Source organism: Lonchura striata, chromosome 31, assembly GCF_046129695.1.
Source record: "Lonchura striata isolate bLonStr1 chromosome 31, bLonStr1.mat, whole genome shotgun sequence".
NCBI lineage: Eukaryota > Metazoa > Chordata > Aves > Passeriformes > Estrildidae > Lonchura > Lonchura striata.
Window position 1 is genome coordinate 6,006,177 of NC_134633.1, and position 24,667 is coordinate 6,030,843.

At 54.5% G+C, this 24,667-nt stretch overlaps 1 protein-coding gene across 1 annotated transcript in view; it reads right to left on the minus strand.

Annotated features, from left to right (window-relative positions):
- Positions 1–1,751: 1,751 nt before the first annotated feature.
- Positions 1,752–24,667, minus strand: part of ERCC2 (ERCC excision repair 2, TFIIH core complex helicase subunit) — a 39,444-nt gene continuing 16,528 nt past the window's right edge. Inside the window, exons 11-23 of the mRNA XM_077789198.1 lie at positions 22,698–22,866; positions 20,286–20,404; positions 18,439–18,508; positions 17,654–17,723; positions 16,058–16,159; positions 14,226–14,289; positions 13,485–13,606; positions 11,504–11,596; positions 10,414–10,486; positions 9,413–9,483; positions 7,238–7,396; positions 5,740–5,883; positions 1,752–4,534 (exon numbers count right to left, since the gene is read on the minus strand). Coding sequence (XP_077645324.1) covers positions 4,442–4,534; positions 5,740–5,883; positions 7,238–7,396; positions 9,413–9,483; positions 10,414–10,486; positions 11,504–11,596; positions 13,485–13,606; positions 14,226–14,289; positions 16,058–16,159; positions 17,654–17,723; positions 18,439–18,508; positions 20,286–20,404; positions 22,698–22,866 — 1,349 coding nt within the window. The 3' untranslated portion in view covers positions 1,752–4,441. The remainder of the gene's footprint in view (positions 4,535–5,739; positions 5,884–7,237; positions 7,397–9,412; positions 9,484–10,413; positions 10,487–11,503; positions 11,597–13,484; positions 13,607–14,225; positions 14,290–16,057; positions 16,160–17,653; positions 17,724–18,438; positions 18,509–20,285; positions 20,405–22,697; positions 22,867–24,667) is intronic.

Below are 24,667 nucleotides of genomic sequence, written 5' to 3' on the forward strand. Positions count from 1 at the left end.
GGGCACGCGGCACCTGCCGCCCCCCGGGGCCGCGGGGAGGGGGCGGGACCACCCCCAAAATAACGGGACCACCCCCCAAAATAACGGGACCGCCCCCAAAATAACGGGACCCCCCCCAAAATAACGGGACCGCCCCCAAAATAACGGGACCGCCTCCAAAATAACGGGACCGCCCCCCAAATAACGGGACCGCCCCCAAAATAACGGGACCACCCCCAAAATAACGGGACCACCCCCCAAAATAACGGGACCACTCCTAAAATAACGGGACCACCCCCCAAATAACGGGACCGCCCCCCAAATAACGGGACCCCTTTAAATACCGGAACCCCCCCGGGGCATCGGGACCCCCCCAAAATAACGGGATCGCCCCCCAAAATAACGGGACCACCCCCCAAATAACGGGACCACCCCAAATTAACGGGACCGCCCCCAAATAACGGGACCGCCCCCAAATTAACGGGATCGCCCCCAAATAACGGGAGCCCCCCAAATTAACGGGACCCCCCCAAATTAACGGGACCACCCCCAAATAACGGGAGCCCCCCCAAATTAATGGGACCCCTTTAAATACCGGGACCCCCCCCGGGGGCACCGGGACCCCCCCAAATTAACGGGACCCCCCCCCAAAATAACGGGACCGCCCCCCAAAATAACGGGACCACCCCCCAAATAACGGGACCCCCCCAAATAACGGGACCACCCCCAAATTAACGGGACCGCTCCCCAAATTAACGGGACCCCCCCAAATACTGGGACCACTCCCAAAAACATCGGGACCCCCCCAAATACCGGGACCCCCCAAAATATCCCCAAATTAATGGTGGGGGGGGAGGTTAGAAACCCCCAAAATTTAATGGGGGGGTCGGAAAACCCCAAAATTTAATTGGGGGGGGGTCGAGGAGCCCCAAAATTTAATTGAGGGGGGTCGGAAAACCCCAAAATTTAATTGAGGGGGGTCGGAAAAACCCAAAATTTAATTGAGGGGGGGTCAGAAAACCCCAAAATTTAATTGAGGGGGGTCAGAAAACCCCAAAATTTAATTGCGGGGGGGTCGAGGAGCCCCAAAATTTAATTGAGGGGGGGTCGGAAAACCCCAAAATTTAATTGGGGGGGGGGTCGAGGAGCCCCAAAATTTAATTGGGGGGGTTGGAAAAACCCAAAATTTAATTGGGGGGGGTGTCAAAACCCCCCAAAATTTAATTGGGGGGGGTCGGGGTGGGGGCGGGGCGGCTCCTCTGGCTCGGGGGTGGGGGAGGGGCCCCCCCAGCCCCTCCCCTCCCCCTCCCCTCCCTCCCCCCCCCCCCCCCCGGTATTTTTAGGTCGGCTCCGGTTTCCCGGGGGGGATCCGGTGTCAATTTTGGGGGGGGTGGGGTGGGGTGGGGGTCCCTGGGGAGGGGGCACGGGAGGGACGAGGGTGGGGGGCACCCCAAAAACGCCCCTCCCCCCAAAATATCCGTGGAGGGGGGGGGGGGGGAAACTGAGGCACGGAGCGACCCCAAAAATGAATTCCCCCCGCCCTCCTCAAAATCCCGCCGGGGAAACTGAGGCACGGGAAATTAACCCTTCCCCCCCCCCCCCCAAAATAAATCCAGTCGATCCCCCCCCAACCTTTTTTTGGGAGGAGGGGGAGACACCCCGAATTTTGGGGTGGGGGAGGGGGTTAAAAAGGGGGTGCAGCCGTGGGGGGGGGAGGGGAAATCTGATTTTATTGGGGGGGGGTTTGACAAAAATGGGGGATCGGGGGGGGGGGGGGGAGTGGATCCCACTGGGATCCCTGCGGGGGATCCAGTCCCTCCCCCAGGTGGGTTTGGGGGGTTCCAGATCCCCCCCCAAAGGGATCCGGTCCTGATTTGGCATTTTTGGGGGTCCAGATCCCACTGGGATCCCTGGGGGGATCCAGTTCCTCCTCCAGGCGTTTTTGGGGGGGTCCAGATCCCACCTGGGGGTTCCAGATCCCACCTGGGGGGTTCCAGATCCCACCTGGGGGGGTCCAGATCCCACCTGGGGGGTCCAGATCCCACCTGGGGGGTTCCAGATCCCACCTGGGGGGTCCAGATCCCCTCCCCCAAAGGGATCCGGTCCTGCTCCGGCATTTTTGGGGGTCCAGATCCCACTGGGATCCCTGGGGGGATCCAGTCCCTCCTCCAGGTGTTTTTTGGGGGTCCAGATCCCACCTGGGGGGGTCCAGATCCCACCTGGGGGTTCCAGATCCCACCTGGGGGTTCCAGATCCCACCTGGGGGCTTCAGATCCCACCTGGGGGGGTCCAGATCCCACCTGGGGGTTCCAGATCCCACCTGGGGGCTCCAGATCCCACCTGCGGGTTCCAGATCCCACCTGGGGGCTTCAGATCCCCTCCCCCAAAGGGATCCGGTCCCGCCCCGGCATTTTTGGGGATCCAGTCCCTCCCCCAGGTGGGTTTGGGGGTCCAGATCCCACCTGGGGGGTTCCAGATCCCCTCCCCCAAAGGGATCCGGTCCTGACTGGGCATTTTTGGGGATCCAGATCCCACTGGGATCCCTGGGGGGATCCAGTTCCTCCTCCAGGCGTTTTTTGGGGGGGTCCAGATCCCACCTGGGGGGTCCAGATCCCACCTGGGGGTTCCAGATCCCCCCCCCCCCCAAAAGGGATCCAGTCCCGCTCCGGCATTTTTGGGGATCCAGTCCCTGCTCCAGGTGTTTCGGGGGGGCTCTGGGGGGGGTCCAGATCCCACCTGGGGGCTCCAGATCCCACCTGGGGGGCTTCAGATCCCCCCCCCAAAAAGGGATCCGGTCCTGATTTGGCATTTTTGGGGGTCCAGATCCCACCGGGATCCCTGGGGGGATCCAGTTCCTCCTCCAGGCGTTTTTTGGGGGGTCCAGATCCCACCTGGGGGTTCCAGATCCCCCCCCGCAAAGGGATCCGGTCCTGCTCCGGCATTTTTGGGGGTCCAGATCCCACTGGGATCCCTGGGGGGATCCAGTTCCTCCCCCAGGCATTTTTGGGGGGTCCAGATCCCACCTGGGAGGTTCCAGATCCCACCTGGGGGGGTCCAGATCCCACCTGGGGGGTCCAGATCCCCCCCCAAAGGGATCCAGTCCCGCTCCAGCATTTTTGGGGATCCAGTCCCTGCTCCAGGTGTTTCTGGGGGGCTCTGGGGGGTTCCAGATCCCACCTGGGGGGTTCCAGATCCCCTCCCCCAAAGGGATCCGGTCCTGATTTGGCATTTTTGGGGATCCAGATCCCACTGGGATCCCTGGGGGGATCCAGTTCCTCCTCCAGGTGTTTTTTGGGGGGTTCCAGATCCCACCTGGGGGGCTCCAGATCCCATCTGGGGGTTCCAGATCCCACCTGGGGGGTCCAGATCCACTCCCCCAAAGGGATCCGGTCCCGCTCCGGCATTTTTGGGGATCCAGTCCCTCCCCCAGGTGGGTTTGGGGGTCCAGATCCCACCTGGGGGGTCCAGATCCCCTCCCCCAAAGGGATCCGGTCCCGCTCCGGCATTTTTGGGGATCCAGTCCCTGCTCCAGGTGTTTCTGGGGGGCTCTGGGGGGGGTCCAGATTCCCCCCCCCCAAAGGGATCCGGTCCTGATTTGGCATTTTTGGGGGTCCAGATCCCACTGGGATCCCTGGGGGGATCCAGTTCCTCCCCCAGGTGTTTTTGGGGGGCTCCAGATCCCACCTGGGGGGGTCCAGATCCCACCTGGGGGTTCCAGATCCCACCTGGGGGCTCCAGATCCCACCTGGGGGTTCCAGATCCCACCTGGGGGCTTCAGATCCCCTCCCCCAAAGGGATCCGGTCCCGCCTCGGCATTTTTGGGGATCCAGTCCCTCCCCCAGGTGGGTTTGGGGTTCCAGATCCCACCTGGGGGGTTCCAGATCCCCCCCCCCAAAAAGGGATCCGGTCCTGCTCCGGCATTTTTGGGGGTCCAGATCCCACTGGGATCCCTGGGGGGGATCCATTTCCTCCTCCAGGTGTTTTTGGGGGGGTCCAGATCCCACCTGGTGGATCCGGATCCCCTCAGACCCCCAGGGCAGATCCTGGGGTGGATCCCGGGGCAGATCCCGGGTGGAACCCAGGGCAGATCCCGGTGGATCCCGGGGCAGATCCCGGGTGGAACCCAGGGCAGATCCTGGGGTGGATCCCGGGGCAGATCCCGGGTGGAACCCAGGGCAGATCCTGGGGTGGATCCCGGGGCAGATCCCGGGTGGAACCCAGGGCAGATCCCGGGTGGAACCCAGGGCAGATCCCGGGTGGAACCCAGGGCAGATCCCGATGGATCCCGGGGCAGATCCCGGGTGGAACCCAGGGCAGATCCCGGTGGATCCCGGGGCAGATCCCACGTAGGTCCCGGGGCAGATCCCGGGGTGGCTCCCGGGTGGATCCTGGCGTGTCCCGGAGTGGATCCCGGGTGGATCCTGGCGTGTCCCAGAGTGGATCCCGGCGGATCCCGGGGGTCTCAGCTGTGCTGGGGGATCTCCTGGATCCGCTGCTGCGCCTCCCCGGCCTGGAGCTGCTCCCAGGTCAGCAGCGACAGCCCCAGCTGCTCCTCCTGCCGGGGGGATCCGGTCGGGATCCGCGGGGATCCGGGGGGATCCGGGGGAATTTGGGGGGGTCTGGAGGGTCTAGGGGGATCTGGGGGGGATCCGAGGGAATTTGGGGGGGTCTGGGGCACCCTGGAGGGTCTGGGGGGATCCAGGGGGTGTTTGAGGAGGGATCTGGGGGAATCTCGGGGGATCTGGGGCACCCTGGAGGGTCTGGGGGGGATCTGGGAGGGATCCGGGGGGCGTTCGAGGGTGATCCTGGGGGAATCTCGGGGGATCTGGGGCACCCTGGAGGGTCTGGGGGGGATCTGGGAGGGATCCAGGGGGTGTTCGAGGGTGATCCTGGGGGATCCACAGGGATCCAGGGGAATTTGGGGGGGTTGGGGGGGATCCAGGGGGTGCTTGAGGGGGGATCTGGGGGAATCTCGGGGGATCTGGGGCACCCTGGAGGGTCTGGGGGGGATCTGGGAGGGATCCGGGGGGCGTTCGAGGGTGATCCTGGGGGAATCTCGGGGGATCTGGGGCACCCTGGAGGGTCTGGGGGGGTTGGGGGGTTTCTGGGGGCTCGGGGGGTTGTGTCTGTGACAGGAACCCATAGGATCGGGTTGGATCTGGTTGGATTGGGTTGGGATCGAGCCAGGATCCTTTAGGATCCAGCGGATCCTTACCTGGCGGAAGGGCTGGGGGGGGTTTGGGGGGTTGTGTCTGTGACAGGATCCCATAGGATCGGGTCAGGATTGGGTCGGGATCGGGTCGGGATCCGTTGGGATCCGCTGGGATCCAGCGGATCCCTACCTGGCGGAAGGGCTGGGGGGGTGTGTTGGGGGGTTGTGTCTGTGACGGGATCCCATAGGATCGGTCAGGATAGGTCAGGATAGGTCAGGATCGGGTTAGGATCCGTTGGGATCCGCCGGGATCCAGCGGATCCCTACCTGGCGGAAGGGCTGGGGGGGTGTGTTGGGGGGTTGTGTCTGTGACGGGATCCCATAGGATCGGTCAGGATTGGTCAGGATCAGGTCGGGATTGGGTTGGATCAGGTCGGGATCCATTGGGATCCGCCGGGATCCAGTGGATCCCTACTTGGCGGAAGGGCTGGGGGGGTTGGGGGGTTGTGTCTGTGATGGGATCCCATAGGATCGGTCAGGATCGGTCAGGATCGGTCAGGATCGGGTCGGGATCCGTTGGGATCCGCCGGGATCCAGCGGATCCCTACCTGGCGGAAGGGCTGGGCCATCTGGCGCAGGAAGCGCTTGGCCGCCTGCACGGCCTCGTCCACGGTCAGGTTCAGGTGCGCCTCGGGCAGCCGCTCCTGCAGCCAGCGCGGCAGCTTGGAGCGCTTGTCCAGACGGGCAAAACGCTGCGGAAACGGGGCAAAAACAGACAGAAATGGGAAAAATGGAGAAAAAACGGGGAAAAACGGTGAAAAAATGGGGAAAAACGGGGAAAAAATGGGGAAAAACGGGGGGAAAATGGGAAATGGCTCCTGCAGCCAGCGCGGCAGCTTGGAGCGCTTGTCCAGACGGGCAAAACGCTGCCAAAACGGGGCAAAAACAGACAGAAATGGGAAAAATGGAGAAAAAATGGAGAAAAACGGTGAAAAAATGGGGAAAAACGGTGAAAAAATGGGGAAAAAATGGGGGGAAAATGGGAATGGGAAATGGATCCTGCGGCCAGCGCGGCAGCTTGGAGCGCTTGTCCAGACGGGCAAAACGCTGCGGAAATGGGGTAAAAACAGACAGAAATGGGAAAAATGGAGAAAAAATGGAGAAAAACGGTGAAAAAATGGGGAAAAACAGTGAAAAAATGGGGAAAACGGTGAAAAAATGGGGAAAAAATGGGGGGAAAATGGGAATGGGAAATGGATCCTGCAGCCAGCGCGGCAGCTTGGAGCGCTTGTCCAGACGGGCAAAACGCTGCGGAAATGGGGTAAAAACAGACAGAAATGGGAAAAATGGAGAAAAAATGGAGAAAAACGGTGAAAAAATGGGGAAAAACGGTGAAAAAATGGGGAAAAATGGGAAAAAACGGTGAAAAAATGGGGAAAATGGGGAAAAATGGGGGAAAATGGGTGGAAATGAGAATAAATGGGGGAAAATGGGAAAAAACAGGGAAAATGGGGAAAAATGGGGCAGAAATGGGGGAAAATGGGAAAAATGTAGGGAAAATTGGGGGGAGATGGGGGAAATGGGGAACAATATGGGGAAATGGGAGGAAAATGGGACAGAACAGGAAAAAAGGGAAAAAATGGGGAAAAAATGGAGGGAAATGGGAAAAAATGGAGGGAAATGGGGAAAAGGAGGGGAAAATGGGGGGAAATAGGAAAATATGGGAAGAAATGGGAAAAAATGGGGGAAAAGAGTGGGAAAAATGGGAAAAAACGGGGAAAAACTGCACTGCCCCAAACTGACCACAAAACCCCCGAATCGACCCAAAGTGACCCAAACCGACCCAAACTGACCCAAAACCCCCCAAAGTGACCCAAAACCACCCAAAGTGACCCAAAAGTGACCCAAAATGCCCCAAATTCACCCCAAACCGACCTTGTCAGCGAACACCATGAGGCCGTAGTCGGTTTTTCCCCGCAGGGCTCTCCCCACGCACTGCGCCGCCCCAAAGTGACCCAAAACCCCCCAAAGTGACCCAAAACATCCCAAAATGACCCAAACCAACCCAAAGTGACCCAAAATGCCCCAAATTCACCCCAAACCGACCTTGTCAGCGAACACCATGAGGCCGTAGTCGGTTTTTCCCCGCAGGGCTCTCCCCACGCACTGCGCCGCGTGCCGCATGGCGTCGAAGGTCAGGAATTCGCCCTCGCGCACCTGGAGCTGCTCCCGCAGGAATTCCAGGCGGGCCTGGGGGGGACAGGGCTGGGACACCCCCAAAAATATCCCAAAACCCACCCAGGTACCCCAAAAACCCATCCAGGTATCCCAAAAACCTCCCCAGGTATCCCAAAAACCCACCCAGGTATCCCAAAAACCCACCCAGGTATCCCAAAAACCCCCTCAGGTGTCTCCCACACCTGGAGCTGCTCCCGCAGGAATTCCAGGCGGGCCTGGGGGGGACAGGGATGGGACACCCCCAAAAATATCCCAAAAACCCACCCAGGTACCCCAAAAACCTCCCCAGGTATCCAAAAATCCACCCAGGTATCCCAAAAACCCATCCAGGTACCCCAAAAACCCACCCAGGTATCCCAAAAACACCCCCAGGTACCCTAAAAACCCACCCAGGTACCCTAAAAACCCACCCAGGTATCCCAAAAACCCACCCAGGTATCCCAAAAACCTCCCCAGGTGTCCCAAAAACCTCCCCAGGTGTCCCAAAAACCCACCCAGGTGTCCCAAAAACCCACCCAGGTACCCCAAAAACACCCCCAGGTACCCCAAAAACCCCCTCAGGTGTTCTCCCACACCTGGAGCTGCTCCCGCAGGAATTCCAGGCGGGCCTGGGGGGGACAGGGTTGGGACACCCCCAAAAATATCCCAAAAACCCACCCAGGTATCCCAAAAACCTCCCCAGGTACCCCAAAAACCCACCCAGGTACCCCAAAAACACCCCCAGGTACCCCAAAAACCCACCCAGGTGTCCCAAAAACCCACCCAGGTACCCCAAAAACCCACCCAGGTACCCCAAAAACCCACCCAGGTATCCCCAGGGGGATTTTGGGGACCCCCGGTGGATTTTGAGGACCCCAGGTGGATTTTTGGGGACCCCAGGGGGATTTTGGGCACCCCCGGTGGGATTTTGGGGACCCCCGGTGGATTTTGGGAACACCAGGGGGATTTTAGGGACCCCAGGTGGGATTTTGGGGTCCTCAGGTGGATTTTTGGGGACCCCTGGTGGATTTTGGGGACCCCAGGTGGGATTTTGGGGACCCCCGGTGGATTTTGGGGACCCCTGGTGGATTTTGGGAACCCCAGGTGGATTTTGGGGACCCCAGGTGGGATTTTGGGGACCCCCGGTGGATTTTGGGGACCCCTGGTGGGATTTTGAGGACCCTGGTGGGATTTTTGGGGACCCCCAGTGGATTTTTGGGGACCCCAGGGGGATTTTGGGCACCCCCGGTGGGATTTTGGGGACCCCCGGTGGATTTTGGGAACACCAGGGGGATTTTAGGGACCCCAGGTGGGATTTTGGGGTCCTCAGGTGGATTTTGGGGACCCCCGGTGGATTTTGGGGACCCCAGGGGGATTTTGGGGACCCCTGGTGGATTTTGGGGACCCCCGGTGGATTTTGGGGACCCCTGGTGGATTTTTGGGGACCCCCGGTGGATTTTTGGGGACCCCAGGTGGATTTTGGGGACCCCAGGTGGGATTTTGGGGACCCCCGGTGGATTTTGGGGACCCCTGGTGGATTTTGGGGACCCCCGGTGGATTTTTGAGGACCCCAGGTGGATTTTGGGGACCCCCGGTGGATTTTTGGGGACCCCAGGGGGATTTTGGGCACCCCCGGTGGGATTTTGGGGACCCCCGGTGGATTTTGGGAACACCAGGGGGATTTTAGGGACCCCAGGTGGGATTTTGGGGTCCTCAGGTGGATTTTGGGGACCCCCGGTGGATTTTGGGGACCCCAGGGGGATTTTGGGGACCCCTGGTGGATTTTGGGGACCCCCGGTGGATTTTGGGGACCCCTGGTGGATTTTTGGGGACCCCCGGTGGATTTTTGGGGACCCCAGGTGGATTTTGGGGACCCCAGGTGGGATTTTGGGGACCCCCGGTGGATTTTGGGGACCCCTGGTGGATTTTGGGGACCCCCGGTGGATTTTTGAGGACCCCAGGTGGATTTTGGGGACCCCCGGTGGATTTTGGGGACCCCAGGTGGATTTTGGGGACCCCAGGTGGGATTTTGGGGACCCCCGGTGGATTTTGGGGACCCCTCACCTTGAGGACGCGGCTCTGGGTGTAAACGTAGGGGACCCCGAACATGATCACGGCCCGGCCGTAGTGATGGACTGGGGGGGAAATTTGGGGGGTCGGGGACCCCAAAAGTGACCAAAAACCCCCAAATCCTGGCAAATAGCCCAAAAATATGAAAATTCCCTTCAAAACCACCAAAAAACCCCAAAATTCCTGTCCAATAGCAAAAAAAAAAACCCAATTCCTGTCAAATATCCAAAAAAACCCCCAAAATTCCCATCAAATATCCCCAAAAATACCAAAATTCCTGTCAAATATCCTAAAAACCCCAAAATTCCTGTCAAATAGCCCCAAAAATACCAAAATTCCTGTCAAATATCCTAAAAACCCTAAAATTCCTGTCAAATAGCCCCAAAAATACCAAAATTCCCGTCAAATATCCAAAAAAACCCAAAATTCCCGTCAAATAGCCCCAAAAATACCAAAATTCCCTTCAAATATCAAAAAAAAACCCAAATTCCCATCAAATTCCCAAAAAATCCAAAATTCCCAAAATAAAGCCAAAATGCCCATCAAATCCCCCCAAAAACCTCAAAGTTCCCCTCAAATCCCCCCAAAGTTCCCCTCAAATTTTCCCCAAATCCCCCAAAATTCCTGTAAAACATCAAAAAACCCCAAAATTCCCATCAAATATCCCAAAATCCAAAAATTCCCATCAAAAACCCCCAAATTCCCATCAAATATCCCAAAATCCAAAAATTCCCATCAAAAACCCCCAAATTCCCATCAAATATCCCCAAACCCCCCGAAATTCCCTTTAAAACCACCAAAAAACCCCAAAATTCCCATCAAATATCCCAAAATCTCCATCAAATCCCCCCCAAAAATCCCCAAAATTCCCATCAAAACCACCAAAATCCCCAAAATTCCCCTCGACCCCCACCCTGAACCCCTCCAAAACCCCCTCAGATCGCCCCAAAATTCCCCAAATTGCCCAAAATTGCCCAAATTTCCCCAAATCTCACCGAAGTCGATGCCCTCGGAGACTTTCCCGCGCGCCACCGAGAGCAGCACGGCGCCGCGGCCGTTCTCACACGCCTGCGGGGCGCGGGGAGAGCCCGGGATGGGACCCCCAAATTCCCCCCGGGAACCCCAAAATCCCCCCCGGGAATCCTCAAAAAATCCCACCGGGATCCTCAAAAAATTCCCCCCGGGAATCCTCAAAAAATTCCCCCAGGAACCCCAAAATCCCCCCCCAGGAACCCCAAAATCCACCCCCAGGAACCCCAAAATCCACCCCGGGAATCCTCAAAAAATCCCCCCCAGAATCCCCCAAAAATCCCCCCGGGAATCCTCAAAATCCACCCCCAGGAACCCCAAAATCCACCCCCAGGAACCCCCAAATCTCCATCCAGGAATCCTCAAAAAATCCCCCCCAGGAACCCCAAAACTCCCCCCCAGAATCCCCCAAAAATCCCCCCAGAGTCTCCCAAAAATCCCCCCGGGAACCCCAAAATCCCCCTGGGAATCCTCAAAAATCCACCCCCAGGATCCCCAAAAATCCCCCCGGGAACCCCCAAAATCCACCCCAGAATCCCCCAAAAATCCCCCCCCAGAACCCCCAAATCTCCATCCAGGACCCCCAAATCTCCATCCAGAACCCCCAGATCTCCATCCAGGACCCCCCAAATCTCCCCAAAATCCCCCCCGGAACCCCCAAAACTCCATCCAGGACCCCCAAATCTCCCCAAAACCCCCCCGGGACCCCCAAATCTCCATCCAGGACCCCCAAATCTCCCCAAAATCCCCCCAGAACCCCCAAATCTCCATCCAGGAACCCCAAATCTCCATCCAGGACCCCCAAATCTCCCCAAAACCCCCCCGGGACCCCCAAATCTCCATCCAGGACCCCCCAAATCTCCCCAAAATCCCCCCAGAACCCCCAAATCTCCATCCAGGACCCCCAAATCTCCCCAAAACCCCCCCGGGACCCCCAAATCTCCATCCAGGACCCCCCAAATCTCCCCAAAACCCCCCCGGGACCCCCAAATCTCCATCCAGGACCCCCCAAATCTCCCCAAAACCCCCCCGGGACCCCCAAATCCCCCCCAGCACCTCCTGGTACTTCTCCAGGGCCACGCTGGTCTCAGCCCCGTCCTGGGTCTCGATGAAGAGGAGTTTGTTCCTCTGGATGTTCTCCAGGATGCCCTGGGGGGATTTTTGGGGGGATTTTGGGGATTTTTGGGGATTTTGGGGGTCCTGGGGGGGTTTGGGGTGGTTCTTTGGGGTCCTGGGGGGATTTTGGGGTGGATTTTTGGGGTCTCAGCCCCATCCTGGGTCTCGATGAAGAGGAGTTTGTTCCTCTGGATGTTCTCCAGGATGCCCTGGGGGATTTTGGGGGGATTTTGGGGATTTTTGGGGTCCTGGGCAGATTTTGGGGGGTCCTGGGCAGATTTTGGGGGTCCTGGGGCAGTTTTGGGGAAATTTTGGGGTGGTTTTTGGGGTCCTGGGGGGATTTTGGGGTGGATTTTTGGGGTCTCGATGAAGAGGAGTTTGTTCCTCTGGATGTTCTCCAGGATGCCCTGGGGGGATTTTTGGGGGGTTTTGGGGGATTTTGGGGATTTTTGGGGATTTTGGGGGTCCTGGGGGGGTTTGGGGTGGATTTCTGGGGTCTCGATGAAGAGGAGTTTGTTCCTCTGGATGTTCTCCAGGATGCCCTGGGGGATTTTTGGGGGATTTTGGGGATTTTTGGGGTCTTGGGCAGATTTTGGGGGGTCCTGGGCAGATTTTGGGGGTCCTGGGGCAGTTTTGGGGAAATTTTGGGGTGGTTCTTTGGGGTTCTGGGGGGATTTTGGGTGGATTTTTGGGGTCTCGATGAAGAGGAGTTTGTTCCTCTGGATGTTCTCCAGGATGCCCTGAGGGATTTTTGGGGGATTTTGGGGGATTTTGGGGATTTTTGGGGTCCTGGGGGGGTTTGGGGTGGATTTTTGGGGTCTCGATGAAGAGGAGTTTGTTCCTCTGGATGTTCTCCAGGATGCCCTGGGGGGATTTTTTGGGGTGATTTTGGGGATTTTTGGGTCCTGGGCAAATTTTGGGGGTCCTGGGGGGGTTTTGGGGTGGTTATTTGGGGTTCTGGGGGGATTTTGGATGGATTTTGGGGGATTTTGGGGGGGATTTTGGGGCAGTTTTGGGATTTTTTTTAGGGAGACTTTAGGGGTATTTTGCATATTTTTGGGGCAATTTTGGGTTGTATTTTGGGTGTAATTTGGGAATATTTTTTGAGGGACTTTTGGGAGTATTTTGGGTTTTTTATTGAGGGATTTTGGGTTATTTTTGGGGTGATTTTGGGGTGGTTTTGGGGGTATTTTCAGGGTATTTTTGGGCTAAATTTTGGGGTGTTTGAGGGGGTATTGGGGCAGTTTCTGGGTATTTTTGGGATGATTTTTGGGGCAATTTTGGGGTATTTTTTGGAATGACTTTGGATATTTTTGGGGTGATTTTGAGGGTATTTTCAGGATATTTTGGGGTATTTTTTGAGTGATTTTGGGTAATTTGGGGGTATTTTAGGGGATATTTTGGTGGTATTTTTGGGGTGAATTTGGGGTAATTTTTGGTGTGATTTTGGGGCGATTTGGGGGTATTTTTGAAGGTATTTTGGGGGTATTTTTGGAGTGATTTTGGGTAAATTTGGGGCTACTTTAGGGGGTATTTTTGGGGTGGTTTTGGGGTATTTTTGGGGTGGTTTTGGGGTGATTTTTGGGTATTTTTGGGCTATTTTTTGAGTGATTTTGGGTAATTTGGGGCTATTTTAGGGGGTATTTTTTGGGTGATTTTGGGGTATTTTTGGGGTGAATTTGTGGTATTTTTGGGGTGGTTTTGGGGTGATTTTGGGGATTTTTAGGGTATTTTTGGGGTATTTTTGGTGTGGTTTTGGGGTGATTTTTGGTTATTCTTGGGCTATTTTTTGAGTGATTTTGGGTAAATTTGGGGTATTTTAGGGGGTATTTTTTGGGTGATTTTGGGGTATTTTTGGGGTGAATTTGAGGTATTTTTGGGGTGGTTTTGGGGTGTTTTTGGGGTGTTTTTGGGGTCCCACCTGCTCGTACCACGAGGCCACGGTGCTCTCCAGGTAAACGTAGCTGGTGAAAAACGCCACGAGGCCGTCGGGGACCACGGCCGAGAGCTCCAGGAGCAGCTGCCCGTAGTTCCGGGTCACCGCTGCATTTTGGGGGAAATTCGGGGGAATTTGGGACCGCTAAAACCCCAAAATTTCAAAAATCCCAAAAATCCCCCCAAAAATCCCTCAAAATCCCTCAAAAAACCCAAAAATTCCACCAAAAATTCCCCCCAAATCCTTCCCCAGAGCTCCAGGAGCAGCTGCCCGTAGTTCCGGGTCACCGCTGCATTTTGGGGGAAATTCGGGGGAATTTGGGACCGCTAAAACCCCAAAATTTCAAAAATCCCAAAAATCCCCCAAAAAATCCCTGAAAAAATCCAATGTCCTCGCAGATCTCGAAATTGGAGCTCACGGTCACCCCAAAAACCCCAAAATTCCCCCCAAAAATCCACCTGAGACCCTTCCCCAAAATCCCCCAGACCCCAAAAACCCCAAAATCCCCCAAATTTGCCCCAAAAATCCCAAATTTTCCCCAAGAATTCCCCACATTTCCCCCAGCCCCACCGATGTCCTCATGGTGGGAATTTGGAGCTCATGGTCACCCCAAAAACCCCAAAATTCCCCAAAAAAAACCCCAAAAATTCCCCTGAGACCCCTCCCCAAAATCCCCCAGACCCCAAAAACCCCAAAATCCCGAAAATTTGCCCCAAAACTCCGCACCGATGTCCTCGCGGGTCTCGAATTTGGAGCTCATGGCCACTTGGTCGTTGCCTCTTCCCACGATCTGGGGGAGGAAAAAGGGGAGGGGGACCCCAAAAAATCCTTCAGGACCCCCCAAAAATCCCCCCAAAAATCCTTCAGGACCCCCCAAAAATCCCCCCAAAATTCCCTCAGGACCCCCCGAAAAATACCCCCAAAATTCCCTCAGGACCCCCCAAAAATCCCCCCAAAATTCCCTCAGGACCCCCCAAATAACCCCAAATCCCCCCCAAATTCCCCCCAGATTTTCCCCAAATCCCCCCAGGACCCCCCAAAAATCCCCCCAAACTCCCACAGGACCCCCCAAAACCCCCCAGGACCCCCCAAATCGCCCCAGGACCCCCCAAAACCCCTCCAAACCCTCCCAAAACCCTCCAAATTCCCCCCCAAATCCCCCCAAATCCCCCCAAAATCCCCCCAAACCCCCCCAGGACCCCCCAAAAATCCCCCCAGCACCCCCCAAAATCCCCCAAACCCCCCCCAAACCACCCCAAAATCCCCCCAGGACCCCCCAAAATCCCCCCAGGACCCCCCAAATCCACCCAGGACCCCCCAAAATCCCCCCAAAATTCCCCCAGGACCCCCCAAAATCCCCCCAAAACCCCCCAGGACCCCCCAAACCCCCCCAGGACCCCCAAATCCCCCCAGGACCCCCCAAACCCCCCCAAAATCCCCCCAAATCTCCCCAGAATCCCCCCAGAACCCCCCAAAATCCCCCCAGCTCCACCCCCAAACCCCCACAGGACCCCCCAAAATCCCCCCAAAACCCCCCAGGTCCCCCCAAAATCCCCCAAAACCCCTCCAAAATCCCCCCAGGACCCCCCAAAAATCCCCCCAAAACACCTCCAAACCCCCCCAAACCCCCCCAGGACCCCCCAAAATCCCCCCAGGACCCCCCAAAATCCCCCCAGCTCCCCCCCCAAACCCCCCCAGGACCCCCCAAGCCCCCCCAAATCCCCCCAAAATCCCCGCAGGACCCCCCAAAATCCCCCCAGCTCCGCCCCCAAACCCCCCCAGGATCCCCAAAATCCCCCCAAAACCCCCCAGGACCCCCCAAAATCCCCCCAAACCCCCCCAGACCCCCCAAAACTCCCCAGCACCCCCCAAACCCCCCCAAATCCCCCCAGGACCCCCCAAAATCCCCCCAAATCCCCCCCAAACCCCCCCCAGGACCCCCCAAAATCCCTCCAGGAGCCCCCAAACCCCCCCAGGACCCCCCAAACCCCCCCAAAATCCCCCCAGGCCCCCCCAAAACCCCCCCAAACCCCCCCAAACCCCCAAAATCCCCCCAAAATCCCCCCAGCTCCCCCCCAAACCCCCCCAAAATCCCCCCAGGACCCCCCAAATCCCCCCAGGACCCCCCAAAATCCCCCCAAAATTCCCCCAGGACCCCCCAAAATCCCCCCCAAATCCTCCCAAATCCCCCCAGGACCCCCCAAATCCCCCCAGGACCCCCCCAGGACCCCCCAAAATCCCCCCAGGACCCCCCAAAAATCTCCCCAAAACCCCCCCAGGACCCCCCAAAACCCCCCAGGACCTCCCAAAATCCCCCCAGCTCCCCTCCCTAACCCTCCCAAATCCCCCAAAATCCCCCCAGGACCCCCCCAAATCCCCCCAAATCCCCCCAAATCCCCCCAAAATTCCCCCAGGACCCCCCAAAATCCCCTCCAAACCCTCCCAAACCCCCCCAAATCCCCCCCAAACCCCCCCAGGACCCCCCAAATCCCCCCCAAAATCCCCCCAGGCCCCCCCAAATCCCCCCAAACCCCCCCAAACCCCCCAAATCCCCCCACCATGGGGCAGAGGCAGTCCCGGGCCAGGCTCATGCTGAACGTTGCCATGGTAACGGGGCGGAATCCCAGGATTTTGGGGTAAAACTCCAGCGGGGACAAAGTCTGGGAAAAGGGGCAGGGGTCGGGGATTTGGGGATTTTGGGGAATTTTGGGGGGATTTGGGGTTTTTGGGGGGATTTGGGGTTTTTTTTGGGGGGGTTTTGGGGGATTTTGGGGGGTTTTGTGTGGATTTTAGGGGGTTTTTTGGGGGAATTTTGGGTTTTTTGGGGGGATTTTAGGGAGTCTCTGGGGGGGATTTTTGGGGGGTTTTTAGGGGGATTTTGGGGTCTTTTGGGTGATTTTGGGGGTTTTTATTTGGGGTTTTGGGGGGATTTTGGGGGGTTTTGTGTGGATTTTAAGGGGTTTTTTGGGGGAATTTTGGGTTTTTTAGGGAGATTTTAGGGAGTCTTTGGGGGGATTTTGGGGGTTTTTTGGTGTTTTTAGGGGGATTTTGGGGTTTTTTGGGTGATTTTGGGAGGATGTGGGGGTTTTTTTGGGGGGTTTTGGGGGATTTTGAGGGGTTTTGTGTGGATTTTAGGGGGGAATTTTGAGTTTTGGGGGGATTTTAGGGAATCTCTGGGGAGGATTTTTGGGGGGTTTTTAGGGGGATTTTGGGGTATTTTGGGTGATTTTGGGGTTTTCTGGGGGGACTTTTGGGTTTTCGGGGAGATTTTGGGGGGATTTGGGTTTTTTTGGGGGGATTTGGGGTTTTTATGGGGGGATTTTGGGGTTTTTAAGGGGTTTCTTGGCGGGGGAATTGGAGTTTTTGGGAGAATTTGGAATTTTTTTAGGGAGATTTTGGGCGTTTCTGGGGGGTTTGGGGTTTTTGAGAGGAATTTATGGGGTATTTTTGGGGTGATTTTGGGGATTTTTGGGCTCTCACCCCCAAGGTGATGATGAGGGGATATTTTGGATATTTTTGGAGCATTTTTGGGGTGATTTTGGGGTGCTTTTTGGGGTGATTTTGGGGATTTTTGGGGTATTTTTGGGGTGATTTTGGGGATTTTTGGGGTCTCACCCCCGAGGTGATGATGAGGGGATATTTTGGATATTTTTGGGGCTGATTTTGGGGTGATTTTGGGGATTTTTGGGGTCTCACCCCCGAATTGATGATGAGGGGATATTTTGGATATTTTTGGGGTGATTTTGTGGTGATTTTGGGGATTTTTGGGGGATTTTTGGGGTCTCACCCCCAAGGTTATGATGAGGGGATTTTTGGGGTATTTTTGGGGTATTTTTGGGCTGATTTTGGGGGGATTTTTGGGGTGATTTTGGGGATTTTTGGGGTCTCACCCCCGAGGTGATGATGAGGGGATATTTTGGATATTTTTGGGGTGATTTTTGGGATTTTTGGGGTCTTACCCCCGAGGTGATGATGAGGGGGTATTTTGGGGTATTTTTGGGGTATTTTTGGGCTGATTTTGGGGTGATTTTTTGGGAGATTTTGGGGATTTTTGGGCTCTCACCCCCGAGGTGATGATGAGGGGATATTTTGGATATTTTTGGGGTATTTTTGGGCTGATTTTGGGGTGATTTTGGGGATTTTTGGGGTCTCACCCCCGAGGTGATGATGACCGACTGGAAGCGCTCGAACACCGGCCGGATGGCGATGGAGGCGTCCAGGCAGCTGGGGGGGGACCCCAAAATTCCCTTAAAATCCCCCCAAAAAAACCTCAAAATCCCCTGAAAAACCCCCCAAAAATCCCCTGAAAAACCCCCCAAAAATCCCCTCAGAATACCCCCAAAAATCCCTCAAAATCCCCTAAAAAACCCTCCAAAATCCCTCAGAATCCCCCCAAAAATCCCCTCATAATACCCCCAAAAATCTCTCAAAATCCCCTAAAAAACCCTCCAAAATCCCTCAGAATCCCCCCAAAAATCCCCTCAAAATGCTCCAAAAAAAACCCCAAAAATCCCCCAAAATCCCCTAAAAAACGCCCCAAAATCCCTCAGAATCCCCCCAAAAATCCCCTCAGAATCCCCCCAAAAATCCCCCAAAATCCCCTAAAAAACGCCCCAAAATCCCTCAGAATCCCCCCAAAAATCCCCTCATAATACCCCCAAAAAACCCCAAAAATCACCCCAGAATCCCCCCAAAAATCCCCTCAGAATTCCCCTAAAAAAACCCAAAATCTCACCAAAAAACCCCCAAATTCCCCTAAACCTCCCAAAATCCCCCCGAAGACAACCCCAAAATCCCCTAAAAATGCCCCAAAACCCCCCCAAAAAAGCCCAAATCCTCCAAAATCCCCCCCAAAAAAATTCCCCAAACCCCCCTCAAAACCTTCAAAATCCCAAAAATCCCCAAAAATCCCCAAATCCCCCCAAATCTCCCCAAAAACCTGAAGTGCAGGACGGGGTTGGAGACGCTCGGGGCGCGATCGTCGAAGGGCTCGATGATGATGGTGAAACCTGCGGGATTTGGGGCAATTTTGGGCAATTTTGGGGTTTTTGGGGAATTTTGGGGTTTTTGGAGGGTTTGGGGGGAAGATTTGGGCATTTTTGGAGGAAGATTTGGGGATTTCTGGGGGTTTTTGAGGAATTTTGGGGTTTTGTTGGGGATTTTGGGTAGAATTTTGGGTTTTTTGGGGGATTTTGGGGGGAATTTTGGGGGAATTTTGGGTTTTTTTGGGGATTTTGGGTAGAATTTTGGGGGTTTCTGGGGTATTTTGGGGGGGGTTTTGGGGAATTTTGGGGTTTTTTTGCCCACCTTTGCTGTAGGTGCTGAACAGGGTTTTGGTGTATTTTTGGGGATATTTTGGGGTATTTTGGGGGATATTTTTGGGATATTTTTAGGGTATTTTGGGGATATTTTTACGATATTTTTGGGGTATTTTTGGGGTATTTTTGGGGTTTTTTGCCCACCTTTGCTGTAGGTGCTGACCAGGGTTTTGGGGTATTTTTGGGGATATTTTTGGGGATATTTTTGGGGTATTTTGGGGGATATTTTTGGGATATTTTTAGGGTATTTTGGGGATATTGTTAGGCTATTTTTGGGATATTTTTGGGGTATTTTGGGGTTTTTTTGCCCACCTTTGCTGTAGGTGCTGACCAGGGTTTTGGGATATTTTTGGGATATTTTTGGGATATTTTGGGGGGATATTTTTAGGGTATTTTGGGGATATTGTTAGGATATTTTTGGGATATTTTTGGGATATTTTTGGGATATTTTGGGATATTTTGGGGATATTTTTGGGGTATTTTGGGGATATGTTAGGGATATTTTTGGGGTATTTTTGGGATATTTTGGGGATATTTTTGGGATATTTTGGGGATATTTTTAGTGATATTTTTGGGGTATTTTTGGGATATTTTTGGGGTATTTTGGGGTTTTTTTGCCCACCTTTGCTGTAGGTGCTGACCAGGGTTTTGGGATATTTTTGGGATATTTTGGGGATAATTTTGGGGATATTTTTGGGGTATTTTGGGGATATTTTGGGGATACTTTTGGGGATATTTTTGGGATATTTTTGGGGGATATTTTTAGGGTATTTTGGGGATATTGTTAGGATATTTTTGGGATATTTTTAGGGTATTTTGGGGATATTGTTAGGATATTTTTGGGGTATTTTGGGGTTTTTTTGCCCACCTTTGCTGTAGGTGCTGACCAGGGTTTTGGGATATTTTTGGGATATTTTGGGGATAATTTTGGGGATATTTTTGGGGTATTTTGGGGATATTTTGGGGATACTTTTGGGGATATTTTTGGGATATTTTTGGGGGATATTTTTAGGGTATTTTGGGGATATTGTTAGGATATTTTTGGGATATTTTTAGGGTATTTTGGGGATATTGTTAGGATATTTTTGGGGTATTTTGGGGTTTTTTTGCCCACCTTTGCTGTAGGTGCTGACCAGGGTTTTGGTGTATTTTTGGGGATATTTTTGGGATATTTTTGGGGTATTTTTAGGGTATTTTGGGGATATTGTTAGGCTATTTTTGGGATATTCTGGGGGATATTTTTAGGATATTTTTGGGATATTTTTGGGGTATTTTGGGGTTTTTTGCCCACCTTTGCTGTAGGTGCTGACCAGGGTTTTGGTGTATTTTTGGGGATATTTTTGGGGTATTTGGGGGATATTTTTGGGATATTTTTGGGATATTTTTAGGGTATTTTGGGGATATTGTTAGGCTATTTTTGGGATATTTTTGGGCTATTTTTGGGGTATTTTGGGGTTTTTTTGCCCACCTTTGCTGTAGGTGCTGACCAGGGTGGCGAAATTGGCCACGAGGGTGATCGGGGAGAAGTCGGCGACGTCGGGGAGGGCGAGGGTGCGGAGGAGGGAGTGGAGCCGCTCGGCACAGAACCTGGGGGAGTCGAATTTGGGGGTCAGGGACCCCAAAATCCTCCTCAGGGACCCCAAAAACCCCCAAAACCACCCCAAAATCCTCCTCAGGGACCCCAAAAACCCCAAAAACCCCAAAAACTTCCCCAAAAACCCCCATGGGGAGGGTGCGGAGGAGGGAGTGGAGCCGCTCGGCACAGAACCTGGGGGAGGCGAGTTTGGGGGTCAGGGACCCCAAAAACCCCCAAAACCACCCCAAAATCCTCCTCAGGGACCCTAAAAACCCCAAAAACCACCCCAAAATCCTCCTCAGGGACCCCAAAAACCCCAAAAACGACCCCAAAAACCCCCAAAACCACCCAAAAAAACCCCAAAAAAACACCCCAAAAACTCCAAAATTTGTTTTTTTTGGGGTGCCAATCCCATTTTTTCAGGGCTTTTAGGGGTCCCAGAGAGGTTTTTAGGGGTGCAGATCCCATTTTTGGGGGTCCCAATCCCATTTTTGGGGTCCCAATCCCGTTTTTGGGGGTCCCAATCCCATTTTTTGGGGGTTTTTGGGGTGCCAGACCTGAGGGCCTTGCGCTCGATGCAGACGCGCTCGCGCAGCTCCCGCAGGAACCGGGGGGGTTTTTAGGGGTCCCGATCCCATTTTTTGGGGTTCCAATCCCATTTTTGGGGTTCCCAATCCCATTTTTGGGGGTCCCAATCCCATTTTTTGGGGTCCCAATGCCATTTTTTGGGGTCCCAATCCCATTTTTTGGTGTTTTTGGGGTGTCAGACCTGAGGGGTTTGCGCTCGATGCAGACGCGCTCGCGCAGCTCCCGCAGGAACCCAGGGGGGTTTTTAGGGGTCCCGATCCCATTTTTGGGGTCCCAATCCCATTTTTTGGGGTGCAGATCCCGTTTTTTGGGGTCCCAATCCCGTTTTTTGGGGTGCAGATCCCGTTTTTGGGGGTGCCAGACCTGAGGGGTTTGCGCTCGATGCAGACGCGCTTGCGCAGCTCCCGCAGGAACCCGGGGGGGTTTTTAGGGTTCCTGATCCCATTTTTTGGGGTCCCAATCCCATTTTTTGGGGTCCCAATCCCATTTTTTGGGGTGCAGATCCCATTTTTGGGGGTCCCAATCCCATTTTTGGGGGTCCCAATGCCATTTTTTGGGGTGCAGATCCCATTTTTGGGGGTTTTTGGGGTGCCAGACCTGAGGGGTTTGCGCTCGATGCAGACGCGCTTGCGCAGCTCCCGCAGGAACCCAGGGGGGTTTTTAGGGAATTTTGGGGGTCCCAATCCCATTTTTGGGGGTGCAGATCCCGTTTTTGGGGGTCCCAATCCCATTTTTTGGTGTTTTTGGGGTGCCAGACCTGAGGGGCTTGCGCTCGATGCAGACGCGCTCGCGCAGCTCCCGCAGGAACCCAGGGGGGTTTTTAGGGTTCCCAATCCCATTTTTTGGGGTCCCAATCCCATTTTTTGGGGCGCAGATCCCGTTTTTGGGGGTCCCAATCCCGTTTTTGGGGGTCCCAATCCCATTTTTTGGGGGTTTTTGGGGTGCCAGACCTGAGGGGCTTGCACTCGATGCAGACGCACTCGCGCAGCTCCCGCAGGAACCGGGGGGTTTTTTAGGGAATTTTGGGGGTCCCAATCCCATTTTTGGGGGTCCTAATCCCATTTTTGGGGGTCCCAATGCCATTTTTGGGGGTCCCAAACCCATTTTTGGGGGTCCCAATGCCATTTTTTGGGGTCCCAATGCCATTTTTTTGGGTCCCAATCCCATTTTTTGGTGTTTTTGGGGTGCCAGACCTGAGGGGCTTGCGCTCGATGCAGACGCGCTCGCGCAGCTCCCGCAGGAACCCAGGGGGGTTTTTAGGGGTCCCGATCCCATTTTTGGGGGTCCCAAACCCATTTTTGGGGTCCCAATCCCATTTTTTGGGGTCCCAATCCCATTTTTTGGGGTTCCCAATGCCATTTTTTGGTGTTTTTGGGGTGCCAGACCTGAGGGGCTTGCGCTCGATGCAGACGCGCTCGCGCAGCTCCCGCAGGAACCCAGGGGGGTTTTTAGGGGTCCTGATCCCATTTTTTGGGGTCCCAATCCCATTTTTTGGGGTGCAGATCCCATTTTTGGGGGTCCCAATCCCATTTTTTGGTGTTTTTGGGGTGTCAGACCTGAGGGGCTTGCGCTCGATGCAGACGCGCTCGCGCAGCTCCCGCAGGAACCCAGGGGGGTTTTTAGGGAATTTTGGGGGTCCCAAACCCATTTTTGGGGGTCCTAATCCCATTTTTGGGGGTCCCAATGCCATTTTTTGGTGTTTTTGGGGTGCCAGACCTGAGGGGCTTGCGCTCGATGCAGACGCGCTCGCGCAGCTCCCGCAGGAAGGCCGGGGGGCTGAGCTGCTGCACGCGGGGCCCGCGCAGCTGCGCCCGCAGGTGCTCGACCAGGCGGCGCAGGAACCCCACAAAGTGCTCGGCCGTGCGGATGCTGCCCGGGACGGCCTCTGGAATGGGGAGAAATAGGGTGAAAATGGGAAAAAACGGGAAAAAACGGGGTTAAAATGGGAGAAAACGGGGTTAGAAACACCCAAAAACACCAAAACCACCCCAAAAACCCCACAAAGTGCTCGGCCGTTCGGATGCTGCCCGGGACAGCCTCTGGAATGGGGAAAAATAGGGTGAAAATGGGAAAAAACGGGAAAAAACAGGGTTAAAATAGGGTAAAATGGGAAAAAACGGGGTTAAAATGGGAAAAAACACGGTTAAAATGGGAGAAAACGGGGTTAGAAACACCCAAAACCACCAAAACCACCCCAAAAACCCCACAAAGTGCTCGGCCGTGCGGATGCTGCCCGGGACGGCCTCTGGAATGGGGAAAAATAGGGTGAAAATGGGAAAAAACGGGGTTAAAATAGGGTAAAATGGGAAAAAACGCGGTTAAAATGAGAAAAAACGGGGTTAAAATGGGGAAAAACGGGGTTAGAAACACCCAAAACCACCCCAAAAACCCCACAAAGTGCTCGGCCGTGCGGATGCTGCCCGGGACGGCCTCTGGAATGGGGAAAAATGGGGAAAAACGGGAAAAAACGGGGTTAAAATAGGGTAAAAGGGGAAAAAACGGGGTTAAAATGAGAAAAAACGGGGTTAAAATGGGGAAAAACGGGGTTAGAAACACCCAAACCCACGAAAACTACCCCAAAAACCCCACAAAGTGCTCGGCCGTGCGGATGCTGCCCGGGACGGCCTCTGGAATGGGGAAAAATAGGGTGAAAATGGGAAAAAACGGGAAAAAACGGGGTTAAAATAGGGTAAAATGGGAAAAAACGGGGTTAAAATGGGAAAAAACGGGGTTAAAATGGGGAAAAACGGGGTTAGAAACACCCAAACCCACGAAAACCACCCCAAAAACCCCACAAAGTGCTCGGCCGTGCGGATGCTGCCCGGGACGGCCTCTGGAATGGGGAAAAAATGGGGAAAAACGGGAAAAAAAGGGGTTAAAATAGGGTAAAATGGGAAAAACGGGGTTAAAATGGGGAAAAACGGGGTTAGAAACACCCAGAAACACCAAAACCACCCCAAAAACCCCACATAGTGCTTGGCCGTTCGGATGCTGCCCGGGACAGCCTCTGGAATGGGGAAAAATAGGGTGAAAATGGGAAAAAACGGGAAAAAACAGGGTTAAAATAGGGTAAAATGGGAAAAAACGGGGTTAAAATGGGAGAAAACGGGGTTAGAAACACCCAAAACCACCAAAACCACCCCAAAAACCCCACATAGTGCTCGGCCGTGCGGATGCTGCCCGGGACGGCCTCTGGAATGGGGAAAAAATGGGGAAAAACGGGGAAAAACGGGAAAAAACGGGGTTAAAATAGGGTAAAATGGGAAAAAACGGGGTTAAAATGGGAAAAAACGGGGTTAAAATGGGGAAAAACGGGGTTAGAAACACCCAAAACCACCAAAACCACCCCAAAAACCCCACAAAGTGCTCGGCCGTGCGGATGCTGCCCGGGATGGCCTCTGGAATGGGGAAAAATAGGGTGAAAATGGGAAAAAACGGGAAAAAACGGGGTTAAAATAGGGTAAAAGGGGAAAAAACGGGGTTAAAATGAGAAAAAACGGGGTTAAAATGGGGAAAAACGGGGTTAGAAACACCCAAACCCACGAAAACCACCCCAAAAACCCCACAAAGTGCTCGGCCGTGCGGATGCTGCCCGGGACGGCCTCTGGAACGGGGAAAAAATGGGGAAAAACGGGAAAAAACGGGGTTAAAATAGGGTAAAATGGGGAAAAACGGGGTTAAAATGG